Genomic DNA, 13833 nt, shown 5'->3' with positions numbered 1-13833 from the left:
TGTTAATGGAGTTTGCTTCAGATAAAAACATAAACATAAATTCTTCACATCCTCAAAGACAGACGTGCTCATTCACCCAGAAAAAGATCTCAAAAATAAAAAGATGAAACCACTGTGCTCCGTGGGAACTAAAGGTCAAAGGGCCAACGAAGTACCAGGATACATAAACAAGATTAAATTATGACTTTAGATAAAAAAGTTAAGGAAAAAATGTAGAAAACATTTGAGTTAATTGTGAAAAAGGCAGTCACCATCACTTCATTCAAATCATCTTCTTCCAGTTTAAAGACCAGCTGACCACGGGACCGTGAGAAGCTGAGAGGAACCGTTTCCAGGTCCAGGTGGCTCTTGGTCCTGAAGCCTAGAGGTCCGCAGTGCTACAAAATTAACCCTTGGGGTTGTATCATAGTGTAGAAAAAGAGTCAGTTGGTGTGCTGGGCTTCGTTGGTCGTGTTCTCCAGGTCTGAAATGTCGGCGCCACCCTCTGACACGTCAGGGGAACTACTGGAAGAAGAGACCTGCTCGTCTCTGTCACAGCTGCTACTGTTACACTCCTCACTGTCCTGCTCCAAGCTTGTGTCGGTCTCTGACGGAGCCGACTGCTCCGACGGATCCACTGGGCTGACGCCGTGGATATTGGGGGCAGTTCTGCTCTGAGTCGAGCCCTCGTCCCTCTCAGCTGCTTCGGTCCGTGTGTGGCTTTGCTCTGAGGAGACAGCAGGTGCACCGTAAGGTTTACCACCAGTCTCTGGGCACTGGACTGTTCTGTGTTGATGGTCTGAGAGGCTACATCACGGTTTTAACTTCATAGCTGACCGACAGGTTTAAAACGTCCCTACAGTCCCTGGGATGGTGTTTCATATTTACAAACTTTTAGAATGTTATGACAGGGTATCAGCAGGTTTAAGGGAGCCAAATTTAAGACTTTTTAAGACCTTTTTTAAGGCCACTTTGACCAAATTTAAGCTTGTCGTCGTCTTCCTCTGCTTATCCGGGTCCGGGTCATGGGGGCAGCATCCCAACTAGGGAGCACCAGACCGTCCTCTCCCCGGCCGCCTCCACCAGCTCCTCCGGCAGGACCCCAAGGCGTTCCCGGACCAGATTGGAGATGTAACCTCTCCAACGTGTCCTGGGTCGATCCGGCGGCCTCCTGCCGGCAGGACATGCCCGAAACACCTCCCCATGGAGGCGTCCAGGAGGCATCCTGGCCAGATGCCCAAACCACCTCAACTGACTCCTTTCGATCCAGATCCAAATTTAAGCTAATTTTTAAAATTAATTTTAAGCTATAATTTCCAGCTATTGCCTGGAACCGGCGCTAACCACGTCGCGAACGTGGGATTAGCCATCCAGTTACCATTAAACTTGCACTTCTCCATGGCGCAAGCTCCCACTAGCTTAACCAGCTAACGTGCTCATCTAAAAATAGCCCCCTTTCACAACCAACTGAATGTGTACGGTTCCGCTTACGGCAACATCGTACACAAAAAATGCTGAAATTCACGAAAATGTCATAGAAATAAAATAATCTAGTTTATTGGGTCTTTGGTAATTTAAGACCTTTGGAAACTGTATTTAAGGATTATTTGTCATTTTTAAGGATTTTCAAGGCCTTAAATTTGGAAAAGTAAATTTAAGACTTTTTAAAGGACCCGCGGATACCCTGTATGAAGTTGATCCTGCAAGAACTTATGACGGGGCGAGATTACATTCAATCATTTAGCTAGCTAGCTAGCAGGTAGGACTAGCGTATCTGAAGTCCTTTCCTTGCGCACCGAGTCAGTCGGCGTGCTTCAGCCTGAGCATCACTCACCAGGACGGTCCGTATCACTGGGTGAGGAACCAGAAGCTTCTGATGACTCCTGCGACTGTAGCGAGCTGCCTGGTTCTTCATGGCAAGACGATTCACTTTCTTTGCCTTTTGATTCGTCCTCTTCATTTTCAGCTAACTTCAGCCTCTTGGTGTCTTGTTCATCACCGTCACACCTCTCCTCTTCGTGTCTGTTCTTTATTCCACCTTTTGGTTTCATCTCATCTTCTGACAGCGGCACTTCACTGCCAACAACACGAAATCGACTGTGAGCACGGCCTAAGCCGTGTTTCCTGGCTAAACCGTGGTCCTAGCATGATGTGAACGTGGAGGAAATTAGCCGAGCACACTTACCTCTCACGGTGCTCCTCCACATCAGCGGTCGGGTCGGGCTCCTTGCTGACTGGACAGTCTGGGAGCCCATTTGTGGACAGTGAGGTTGACAGCAACAGTTTTGTTCTGTTGAGTGTTTTGGGCGTGCCTGGTCCATTCACATTCTGACTGCAAAATAATAAAAAACCAAAAGTAACATCACAAGCTAGACAAAATCAGCATAATGAGACTAAATCTGACGAGTAAGGTAGAACCAGCCTTCCTCCGCCCTGTCTTTATCCTACTTGGTACAAGAAATGATGCTATTAAATTACTGACAGCTACAGTATTCCCACCTGTCTGAATAGTGGGAGTAACCAGGAAACATCACTCCATTCACTCTGTTGACACTCAAACCTCCATTTTTCCTTTGAAACAAGTAAAAAGGCACAACAATAACTCTCGCTTGTAGTTGTAATTTTACAATTATTATAAAATCTGCAGCTAGTAGAGGAGAAGGGAGGGGTCCAACACTAGAGAGAGGATGTACTTACTCTGATGCGGGGTACGTACAGCTCACCACCATCACATTCTGCAACAAACAAGCATGCGTGTTGTAATGAAAGGCATCATAAAAGAATGGGTTTGCAGACAAGACTACTGTATGGGTGTCACCTTTTCCAGACCTCTGAGGAACTTGTCTGAACCTGAATAATTTTGCTTGGGGTCCACGAGCAGCTCACACAGACGCTGGATGGTGAATGGAATTCTGGAAAAGCAACGAAACGCGCCAACCGTAAGAAACACGTGATCACCAGAACACCAGCATCACCTCTGGATCTGAATCCTATCGGAGCTGGAGGGCTAACGGAAAACAGACGTGTAAATATTACTGAATGTTCAGCTCTTCAGAGTATTAAAAACTACCACAACAGTGTTTGGCATGACAACATGAAAAAGTGTGTGAACACTAGGATGTAATAACTGGTTGAACCTCCTTTGGCAGCGATAACTTCAACCAAACGTTTCCTAGATGCAGATCAGACCTGCACGACGGCCTGGAGTCATGCTTGACCATTCTTCCTTACAAAATAATAATAATAATAGCCTTTATTGTCATTGTACAGGATACAACAAAATTGGAGTGCCACTCCCTTGGTGCGCAATACAATAATACTTACAAATATAAAAGGTCCCCTAAAACAAAACAATAGTAAGTACAATATATACAGAATAGCAGCTAAAATATTATGTAAAAAATGGCATTAGAATAGCAGCATAATAGTTGACGGTGACCTTGACAGTCGCTAAGCAGTTTTAATTGTTTTATGCTTATTTACTATAGAGATCGCCCTGGGAAAGAAGCTATCCCTGAATCTGTTTGACCTGGTTTTATGTGACCTGTACCGTCGACCTGATGGTTTTAGTTCAGCGATATTCTTGGGATGTCTGGTGTGAATCGCTTTCTTTAGGTCATGCCACAGCATCTCAATCGGGCTGAGGTCAGGACTCCGACTGGGCCACCCCAGAAGGCGCATCCCTGACTTTTATTATTTTATTATATGTCTTTTTATTGACTGTAATTATCTGCCTTGTTGGGCATTTTATTGTTGACTCTGTATTGTTTTATATTGTGTTTTTACTTTTTATTCTGTACAGCACTTTGGTCGGCTGCCATGCCGTTTTTAAATGTGCTTTATAAATAAAGATGGTATGGTATGGTATTTTCTGGTGTTTAAGCCGTTCTGTAGTTGGTTTACTTCGTCCTGTTGCATCACCCATCTTCTGTTGTGCTTCAGCTGGTGGACAGACCGCAAGTTCTCCTGCAAATGTCTTGATAAACTTGGGAATAAATTTTTCCTTTAATAATGGCAACCTATCCAGACCCTGATGCAGCAAAGCAGCCCCAAACCATGATGCCCCACCACCACATTCCCAGTTGGGATGAGGTTTTGATGTTGGTGTGCTGTGCCTCTCTCTCTCTCCACACACTGTTGTGTAGTTCTGCCAGACAACTCAACTTTGGTTTCATTCGTCTACAGAATATTTTGCCGCTGCTGCTGTGGAATCGTAGATTCGCCAACGGGGACGTTCGCACATGCTGGAGATTTTTGTAAGTCTTCAGCTGACACGCAAGGATTCTTCTTCACTTCATTGAGCATTCAGCGCTGTGCTCATGTGGCCACCTTTACAGGACCGCCATTTCTAGGGAGAGCAGCAGCAGTGCTGAACTTTCTCCATTTATAGACAGCTTGTCTTACTGTGGACTCATGAGCATCAACGCCTTTGGAGATACTTTGAAAAGTAACTCTTTCCAGCTTTATGCAAGTCAACAATTCTTAGGCCTAGTCCACACGTAGTCGGGTTTTTTTTTTAAATGAATATCCACCCCTCCAAAAACTTGCATCCACACCACCTCGTTTAAAAAAAAAGAACTCTGTCCACACGTACCCGGATAAATACGTTGTTAAGGACATGCCAGACCTGTAGGCGGCAGTACTTCCCCCGTTCTTAACCTCGTCCTTCGTCTGTGGTCTTCCGCAAGGAGCAGTAATTCCTCTTGCAAACACAAACAAGCAAAAAGCGCTTGGACAATTGATAAAGCGAGCGCAGCTCTGAGGGCGTCCATGCTGTCGGCTAGTGTAAACACAGGTCGCACACGTGATGTCAGCATTTTTTTGTCGCGGAAAGTGACGTTGCGGACCTTAAAACTCCGGTTTTGTCTGTCCACACGCAGACACCCAAAACGGAGAAAACGCAGATCTTCACTTTGGCCGGAGTTTTTAAAAAGATCCGTTTTCGTGTGGATGACAGGCCAAAACGTAGAAAAATATCTACGTTTTGGCAGATCCCCGGCTACGTGTGGACAGGGCCTTAATTGAAGGTCTTCTGAGACTTTTTGTGTGTGAGGCATCCTTCACATCAGGCAACGCTTCTTGAGAAAACCTAACTCAAAACTGGTGTTTTTTATAAGGCAGGCCAGCTTTAACCAACACCTCCAAAGTCATCTCATTGATTGGACTCCAGTTGGCTGAGACCTGACTCCAATTGGCTCTTGGAGATGTCATTAGTCTGGGGGTTCACATCTGCACTGCGAGATGTTTACACGGTGTGTTCAATAAAAACATGGAAACAGTCATTTGTGTGGTATCAGTATAGAGACGATGTGTCGTTGTTACCATTAATCTATGGAAGTGTCCATACCAGTTTATTTGTACAGCACGTTTACACACAGCATGAGAGCTGGCAAAAGGGCTTCCCTTAAAATACATTGCAACACAATAAAGCAAAAACGGATAAAGCAAACAATAAGATCAACAAATATAATCACAGACACGGTCATAAAACACAGTCCAAAGGCCAAATCAGAAAAAAAGTGTTTTTAAACAAGATTTAAAAGAGGCAACATCGAAATATTTAAAATGATATAAATGATGTTCAGGTGTTGAAAAGACTGGCTGCTTTGTAACCTAGAACCATAAAAATCAGGTCTAAAATACACGGGAGTGGGTCTAGGTCTCTGGGTGACGCCGTGTTTCCTTCTACAGGAGCCCGTGAGGACAAAAAATATTTACTGATTTGTGACAAACGGTAGGGATGAACGTTTTAATCGGTTATTGGAGCCATTGAACAGTGGGTTAATACTCGGAGGCCACACTTAAAAAAACACTTTATTTTCCTTACATCAAACTAAATGATTACACAGAAGTTTCTTTAATTTACCAAACAAAGTGGAGGAGGCAGACACCAAGCAGCTCTGTTGCTCTGCGCTGCTTTATTTCCGCGTTTCCAAGCTCGGCCGTCTGATGTTGGCCTCGGTTTAACGAGCAAAAATAAAATGATCCCACGCTGTGCCTTTTCCTAACCACTTCATTTTTCAATATTTATGTGATCATGTGACAGCTCTTCTTTTATGGTTTTGATAGTGGCGCCCTCTGGTGGCAAAAATATATATTACACCCATGAACAGCAGATGAACGTGAGCTCAGCTGGCAGGGAAAACTATTTTACCCGGTTACGGCAATTAACCTGTTAACTATGTACATCCCTAACAAACGGTTACAAAATTTTGGCCATTCATAAACATTTTTGGTTCCCACATTTACCTCTTCACTTGCTGCCAGTGATGAACGGGAGTCTGATGTGCTTCTTCCGTTGTCCTGGAGGTTGCGCTCCCAGGGATTTTTGACCCTAATGGCCATCCATTGGTAAGGTCTTACTCAAACACAAAATAAAGCTTGCTTGCAATGATTTAGATATATACTTCCCCCTATCGCCAGGGAAAATACACATTGTCACTTTAAGCAGACTGTGATGTCTATTGTCGTGACTTAGATCAAGATCAGATCACATGTAATGACCAAGTTTTGCAGAAATCCATACCAAAGGTTTATAGACTTATTCTTGCAAATCTACCCTACTTCTTGATAACATAACCATGTTATTGTTTGGTAAAGGTTAGCGTTAAGCGTTGCAATTATGACATCCACGTGTTTCCTGATTCTATCCTCTGAGCTAGTAGCATGCATATTTAAATTTAAGCTTAAACTCCTAACTTCTGCAATGAGAAAACATACAAAAGTAGTAAGGATCTCAAACTAACCCCCCCTCCCTATGTTCTCGTCAAACCATTTTGGGCCAAACACGGTCACATAACAAGATTTCAGTTATATCTCAAGAGGAAAAATATTAAAACTGGTGGCTCAGTGTCTTTGTACTGTGACCCAACTACTGTTAAATGTTATGTAGTGAGAGGCAGTTGGATAAATATAGCAGAATAAACAAGCTTGTTTAGAAACATCCTAAACTTTAGTCATAAGTTTTAACAAACATGCTACACTTCTCAGGCTCAGTTCAAGCTGCTGTCACCTGTTTAGTCTATAGTCAAGAGTCAACAACAACACAGAGGCTTGGCTCCATAAATAGTTGTGCAACAAATGTGAAAAATAATTGTTCTGTCAGAATTGCAGCCACGGATGAGTCGTGGTGATGCATTCCTGCCTATTATTACAGACACATCAAACCCAGTATGCAGAACTTCGTGATTTATTAGTTTTTTGAAGATCATGCATATTTGTAAATCATGAATTTTACTTACCCATTATACCCATCCACAATCTTTAAGATCCTTTTTTTCATTTCATCAAAAGGAACAAACTCCACATTAGGGTTACGCAGTCCTCTCTGTTCTGGCATCGAAGCATGAAAGTCATCCATGACTTTTTCCAACTTATACAGAAAATATAATTTGAACTGAGACCATGGGATCCTAAAGGATGGATGATAATGGAAGTTCACTTTTCGTGGACAATACAATGACAACTATTTAACTTTCTTAAACAGTAACAACAGACTCATGCCAGGATCTATTTAGCTTGTGCTTAAAGTTACAGGTCAGCTTTGAAAGCTTCTACTCACACAGGTTGTCCTGTCTTGGCAACATGACGCAGAAACTGCTCCAGAGCTGGACAGCTCTCTTTCTTCCCTTTTTTCTCAAAATCTGTAAACAGCCACAAAGATAACAGGAACAAATTAATCTAACATTGACTGACAGATCTACCATCCACCATGAGACAGACCATTTACAGCACAATCAGTGAACCATTTATTAGCGAACCAGGCGATGTATGCTAGCAAATAACAGCAAAATAGTTTTATAAACAGTATGGGTATGAGACAACTTCACAGTTTTATTTTTAAAAATGCAGATGTCTCACATTATATGCGAGTTTCGCACAGCTTTAATTTTATGCACAGAAAGTACAAACTTAGCATTGCATTGTTAGCAGTATGTTTAAGCTAGTTTTCACATAATCAGTGTCAGATGTGGAAATGACTGAAGAAATAAACGCAGCAGAAGAATTTCTAGCAAGAAATAATTCTGAAGTAACCAATACAAGTAGAGGCTGAAGTTCACACGTCCTGTGGGTCTTTTAAACGGTAGTTATTGATAGTGAGCTATGATTCGGACGTAAACGTAGATAGCAAGTGGCATACTATTTTAACGAGGAGATAAAACCGGTTGCAAAATAATTCAACCCTAAAGATAAACCACTCCTTCAGATAAATGTGAACATTACCTTGAAACGCTTCCAGCAAGGCGTCGATGTCCATCGCTCACAGTCACAGAGGCAGGAAACACTTGCTAGTTAGCAGCACAGCTAGCAACACAACAAAGCTAGGGACGGTAGACACTGCGCATGCCCGCTGTTATGTGCTCAACAGGAAGAGACTGAGATCAACAAAGATTTTTAAAACACCAGTGGTTAGCACAAGTCGTCACAGTTTAAATATCGCCTCGCCGGTTTACTTTAATGCGGAGCGGAGTCGGTCAGTGTTTAATGTGTGTGTGCTGTGGTGACAGAAACTTCTAGACCGACCGCAGGAACGTCAACAGTTTTTTTTTCTTTTGTGACGAAGAAAACCGGTGAAGCGACCATGAGTCAGCAGCTGCTCGTGGTTAATTTCACGTAACAAACCAGCATAAATATAGCAGCGCAGAGTGAACCGCGGCATTACTAGCTTCTGTGTCTTCACACATGATTTTTTGTTTTTTTTTTGTAAGCAATAATGGAAGTTCCTGTTGCTGGAATCCAGCTGAGCTCACCATCCAGTCAGGAGAAAAACATCCACGTGAGCCAAAGAGATTTAGGAATCATTCCACACAACAGCGAAAGGGACACCCTGCCTCTACATTCACCATGGACCTTCTGGCTCGATAGGTAAGACAGTGTTTACTTATTATTATTATAATAAATGATGTATTCTCCTCCCACTGTATTCTCATTGTGAGTAACTATTCCGTAGAACAAAGAGTAAAGGTGATGAGCCTGGAATAGGTCTGGATTAAAAAAAAAACGTTTAAACCGTTATAATAAAATTTGTAATGAATCAACAGCTTTTGGTTTCTGTCTAAAACAGAGTTTAACTTAGAAAGATCAAGTCTTTAAGGTGAAATTACGACTGGAAGGTTGAACATCATAAATCAGGTCAGTGAGGTTTTAAGCCCTGCTGATTCTCAACTTGCCGGTTGTTCTTGCTTGTGTTCAGGGGATGAGTGGAGAGAGTTAAAGTGAAGACACACGTTAGTAATCATGACAGAGCTGATCACAAGCTACAACAGGCGCGGTGTGTGGTAATCACAGGGGTGGTGGTGTTCCAATGGGGTCAGTGTTGTTTACTAGGGATGCACCGATCAGGTTTTTTGCTGCCGATACCGATATCAAAGAATGCTGATACCGATACCGATCACGTGGATTGGCCAGAAATGTTCTACAACATTATAATGATTGCTACAAACTACATAATCTGGGAATAAAGGAAATGTAACCTAATCTAAAATGGTCTGTATTAGGGTTGTCACGGTGTGAAAATTTCACCTCACGGTTATTGTGACCAAAATTACCACGGTTTTCGGTATTATCGTGGTATTTTTTTTTAATGTGCTACATTTTCACACAATTAAATAAACCCTGTATATCAGGAAATATTGTCCTCAGTTTGTGTCTAAATTTTGCCTAAAATGTGTTATTTTGTGATTAAGTTGTTTATTTGTTTACATTTTTTCCCTTTAGTCTTTAAAATACCAATATTTGCCCATAACTTCTTATTTTTTGTCTGTTTGATGTCATCATTTTAAAAATATTAGATCAGATGATACTCAGTACTCAAGTAGCCTTCTAATCAGATACTTTTTTACCCTTACTTGAGTAATAAACCCTATATCAGGAAAATATCGTCCTCGGTTTGTGTCCTTCCAGTGAGCTTTGCAGATGTGGGAAAATGTCATCAGGCAGTAATCGTTGTTAAATTCATAATTATTCTCGGAGAGAGACCAACTCTTATCTGCCCCTGGGAGCCCCGTAATGCATAGCGTCATTTCAACATGGCGGTGTCTGCGACACGGTTTATATGCAGGTAGCGGCGCTGCGGCTGCTTTATAGAGCGACTCATTGAATTCTCCCTCAACCCAAATCCTCGGATCACGCATTTTAGCTAAAACGCTAACGTTAGCTTGCCTTGCGTTGACTGTAGAGTTGTGGGTGATGGTCACGCAGATGTGTCATGAGATTTGAAGCGTTGCTGCCTTTCACAGACACTTTTTCTGCTCGTGCTGCAAACAGGATAGCCGTCTTCTATAAACTGTCCCTCGGCATTCTTCATATATCCAAAACATGCCCATACTTCCCACTTTGTCTTCTTTGAGGGATAATAAATGTCCTGAGGGCTGCCGTCTCCTCCTTTGGCCATTATTTCAGCTTTAGCTTCAAGAAAGTTTTGGTTGTAAACAACAAAGTGCGCATGTGCCACCAGCAACTTCAGCAGATGATACGGTGGCTGGTAAGGGTCACCGCGCCTACACCGCAGCCACGGTAATCCACCGAGATAATATATATATTTTTAAAAACAAGATGGTTATTATTATTGTCAACTTTTTTTACCGGGGTTTACCTCTACACCGGTTACCGTGACAACCCTACCTGATCGGTCTGCTTTGATCTATTTTGAAAACTCCGATCAAAACCGATAGGGGCGCTATCGGCCGATTGGGATCAAATGCCGATCCATCGGTGCATCCCTATTGTTTACTGGCACATTTGTCATCTGATTCCCCAATCGCCACCCCAGCATGTCCGCACAGAGGGAAGCGCTGCTCTGTCTGATAAATGTAGCTCTGGAGGAAAAGAAGAAACATCTGAAATTAGAACAAATGTGTTCCCCTCTTTAGATCTCTACCAGGAACAACAGCAGCTGAGTGTGAGTCAAACCTGAAAAAGATCTACACCGTGGAGACTGTCCAGGTAGGATGTCTTTACAGTCCTGAAACAACGCTCCAAAGAAGTAGCAAACCAGGTTATGTATATTAAATTAGTCTTTCACGTGGGTGAGTGTGTGATCCAGAACAAGAGAAGCCCGATTACGTCTGGCACTGAGGCCAACGTTTGCAAAATAATCCGTTTCACCTCCTCACCTTGGCTCTGGTTTAGAACTTCTGGAGAGTTTACAACAACATACCAAGTGTCTCCAGCCTACCTCTGAGATGCAGCTATCATCTGATGAGGGGGGAAAGAAAACCTCTCTGGTAAGTCACACAATTAAGTTGTTTCTGTTGTATTTTAGGGAGTAAATGGTGTGTAATTTTGTTCATTGGTTTGCAAACAGGGAAGAAGAAAGCAATGCCAAAGGTGGTGTTTGGAAAATGAAAGTGCCCAAAGAGTGCACAGTAAGTGTGATAACTTTATTTAAATAGGCACTAGGCATGCTTTTCCTTTTTAATACATATCTATTTTTCATATTGACAGTCTTCTGTGTGGAAAGAGCTTCTGCTGGCTACTATTGGAGAACAGTTCAGTGATTATTGTTCCTCAGGTAAATGTCTATACAGATGATGATGTAAATGCTGATGGAGAACAAAGTACCATAATCCAACGATAACGTAGAAGGTCAGATTTAGAAAACGAATCAGTAAAACATAGTAAAACAAAAGTTTGTATCAAGCTGGTGACAGTTAAGAGGATCTACCCCATAGAAAAATGCTTTAATGAATAATGATAAAGACGTGTGCCCTCAACACCCACACTGATTATGTAAGAGAGCTGAATGATTCTGCTTCACATTCAACTTTTTTAGAAATCTAGGAACCAAAAAGGCAAACGTGAGTTCTCTGTTGTTTAAAAAAAAAAAAAAAACTTATGTGCAAGTTAAGTGACCCATTCTGGTCCAAATATGGTTAAAATTAAGAAAAAAAATGTTTTTGTTTAAGAATGAACAATAGTCTCTTTGTTTGGTAAATTTCATCTGGCTCTGAATTACAACTGAGTATCATCTGCATATAGATGAACGTTTATCCTATTCTGTCAAAAACATGTATTCCATGAAGTGAAAAATACTGTCACAAACACAAATCCATGTGGAACTCCACATGTCAGAATAATCACCTGCCAGAAACCCACAATTTAAACCAGTGTTGTAAGATATTGTGATAGTGTTTAGTGCAGCTCAAAGACACCTCATCTACCTTGTTTTCTGGCTTTGTGTTTACAGAGGATGAAGTGGTAGGAGTCAGCGTTAGTGTTCGAGACAGAGACGACATTGTTCAGGTTTGGAATGGGAACGCTTCCTGTGCCAATGAATCAAATATCTTGGAAAAGATCACCGAGCTCCTTCCACAAACCCCTTTTAAAGCTGTGTTTTACAAGCGTGAGTTTCTCCTCTTATTGAAAATGCAAACATAAGAAAACCTCATAAAATTGAGCTATTTGCTTATATACTTTTGTATTTGCTCTATTTGTTCCAGCTCATAAGGAGCACCATGCTTTTGAAGGAGGTCGAACCAGACATTAACACACCAAAGGCTTTGAGGTTTACAGTGTTGTTTTCTACTGATCCCATCTGTACCATCAAAAAGCTGTTTAGTTCATCTTAAACCTATAGCGATCGATGTTTTTCTTCCGGGTGGATCACGTCAACCATTGGTCCGCAAAAATGTCAATTTCTGGTGAAGCCAATCCTGGGTTAGTTTTCACTTCCTGTGCGTGCATACTCTGTGCACCCCCGCACTCTCATGGAAATCAGGAAGAGGCTAACGCGGTCCAGTCCGCTCCCCACAGACGCCGCCGTTGCCGGTTTTCTGTTCGAGAGGTAAGCAAACGTTCTGCATGCTGTTTTTAGAGCCTCTTATTACACATTACGGCTGGCAGCTACTTGTAAACAGGCGCTGCGAGAGTGTTGCTCAACGTGGAGAGGGCGGTCCTTTCCTGAAATTCAGAAACATCGATTGCTATACCTTTAACGTATTACACGTGACAGCCCCATCTAGTGGACAACTTTTGTTTCTGCACACACCTGCAGTTATCGTCCATTTATCGTTATCGAGGTGAAATCCTCAATATATCGTGATATTGATTTTAGGCCATATCACCCAGCCCTACCCTAGCATTATCACTTGTTCTGGGACAGTACAGTCGTAAGCACCACTGACATCTTTGAGAAAGTTATTAGCATCAAAAGCATAAACAATGTGAATTAGATTTTATTTTCAGATTTTTTCATGTTTTATACTGTGACATTTTATGAAATAGAAGCAGTTCCTTTTTAGACGTGCCCTCATATAATGTGTGCAGGTAACTGAGCCTGTACTGAATTTAAAGATGTGGAGCACAACAAAAACCATTTTTTAAATCATATTTCTGATTATAATGGGTCTCACTGAGTTAACATGCAGGCTGAACATGAAAATAGTCTCCTACACCTATCTCCTACATTAGCTCCTGATAGAAAACAGGCGGTGAAACTCTAGGATTAGAAAAGCCTGACAGATTTACGTCACACTGTCTCTAAACATTCATGGACTCACCCATCTTGACTCACGACAGAGAAGGCTGTTGTTGGTTTAGTGTCCAGGAAACAGCAGAGAACGTCTCGGCTAATAGAAGCTAACTGCTAGCATTAACAACTCCACCACACAGCAGAACTCTTTCAGGTTTGAGTCATTTGTGGAGATGAAACATCAATGTTGCAGAGCAAACAGAATCAGCAGTAGAGTCGCATTGCTGTTATCCAATCAGAGGGGAGATGTCCAAGTATCAGGAAGTAAGACTCCAGATCCTGCCATCTGAAGCTCTCCTCTGATCTGGCTCACTTCTAGTTCCTGAGAATGGTGCACCAGGCTTCCCCACAGAGTACGACTAAAGCCTGATTTATGCTTCTCC

At 42.1% G+C, this 13833-nt stretch overlaps 2 protein-coding genes across 3 annotated transcripts; one reads left to right on the top strand and one right to left on the bottom strand.

Annotated features, from left to right (window-relative positions):
• Nucleotides 1–192: 192 nt before the first annotated feature.
• Nucleotides 193–8349, bottom strand: LOC107390488 (serine/threonine-protein phosphatase 4 regulatory subunit 2-A). Of its 2 annotated transcripts, XM_015967234.3 has the most exons (9): nucleotides 8203–8349; nucleotides 7541–7622; nucleotides 7221–7391; nucleotides 2798–2891; nucleotides 2677–2714; nucleotides 2479–2550; nucleotides 2165–2311; nucleotides 1814–2055; nucleotides 193–706 (listed from the first exon to the last, which is right to left on the bottom strand). In XM_015967234.3, the coding sequence occupies exons 1-9, from the start codon at nucleotides 8234–8236 to the stop codon at nucleotides 423–425; spliced, it is 1164 nt and encodes a 387-aa protein (XP_015822720.1). In that variant the 5' UTR covers nucleotides 8237–8349; the 3' UTR covers nucleotides 193–422. The 2 variants fall into 2 exon arrangements, with proteins under 2 accessions (XP_015822720.1, XP_015822721.1); XM_015967235.3 differs by lacking the exon at nucleotides 2479–2550.
• Nucleotides 8347–12545, top strand: eif4e3 (eukaryotic translation initiation factor 4E family member 3). The gene is made up of 7 exons (XM_015967236.3): nucleotides 8347–8844; nucleotides 10851–10923; nucleotides 11110–11204; nucleotides 11285–11345; nucleotides 11425–11491; nucleotides 12167–12322; nucleotides 12420–12545. The coding sequence occupies exons 1-7, from the start codon at nucleotides 8693–8695 to the stop codon at nucleotides 12464–12466; spliced, it is 651 nt and encodes a 216-aa protein (XP_015822722.1). The 5' UTR covers nucleotides 8347–8692; the 3' UTR covers nucleotides 12467–12545.
• The last annotated feature ends 1288 nt before the right edge of the window (nucleotides 12546–13833 follow it).

This window comes from Nothobranchius furzeri, chromosome 15, assembly GCF_043380555.1.
Source record: "Nothobranchius furzeri strain GRZ-AD chromosome 15, NfurGRZ-RIMD1, whole genome shotgun sequence".
NCBI lineage: Eukaryota > Metazoa > Chordata > Actinopteri > Cyprinodontiformes > Nothobranchiidae > Nothobranchius > Nothobranchius furzeri.
This window is presented reverse-complemented; position numbering and strand designations above follow the sequence as displayed.

Coding starts and splice junctions, on each gene's coding strand:
- LOC107390488 (XM_015967234.3), bottom strand. CDS start 8,236: ATGGACATCGACGCCTTGCTGGAAGCGTTTCAAG. Junction 2,892..7,220: donor ATTGTGGATGGGTATAATGG/GTAAGTAAAATT, acceptor TTGCTTTTCCAG/AATTCCATTCACCATCCAGC. Junction 707..1,813: donor CAGTGATACGGACCGTCCTG/GTGAGTGATGCT, acceptor CTGTCTCCTCAG/AGCAAAGCCACACACGGACC.
- eif4e3 (XM_015967236.3), top strand. CDS start 8,693: ATGGAAGTTCCTGTTGCTGGAATCCAGCTGAGCTCACCATCCAGTCAG. Junction 8,845..10,850: donor TGGACCTTCTGGCTCGATAG/GTAAGACAGTGT, acceptor TCCCCTCTTTAG/ATCTCTACCAGGAACAACAG. Junction 12,323..12,419: donor TAAAGCTGTGTTTTACAAGC/GTGAGTTTCTCC, acceptor TATTTGTTCCAG/CTCATAAGGAGCACCATGCT.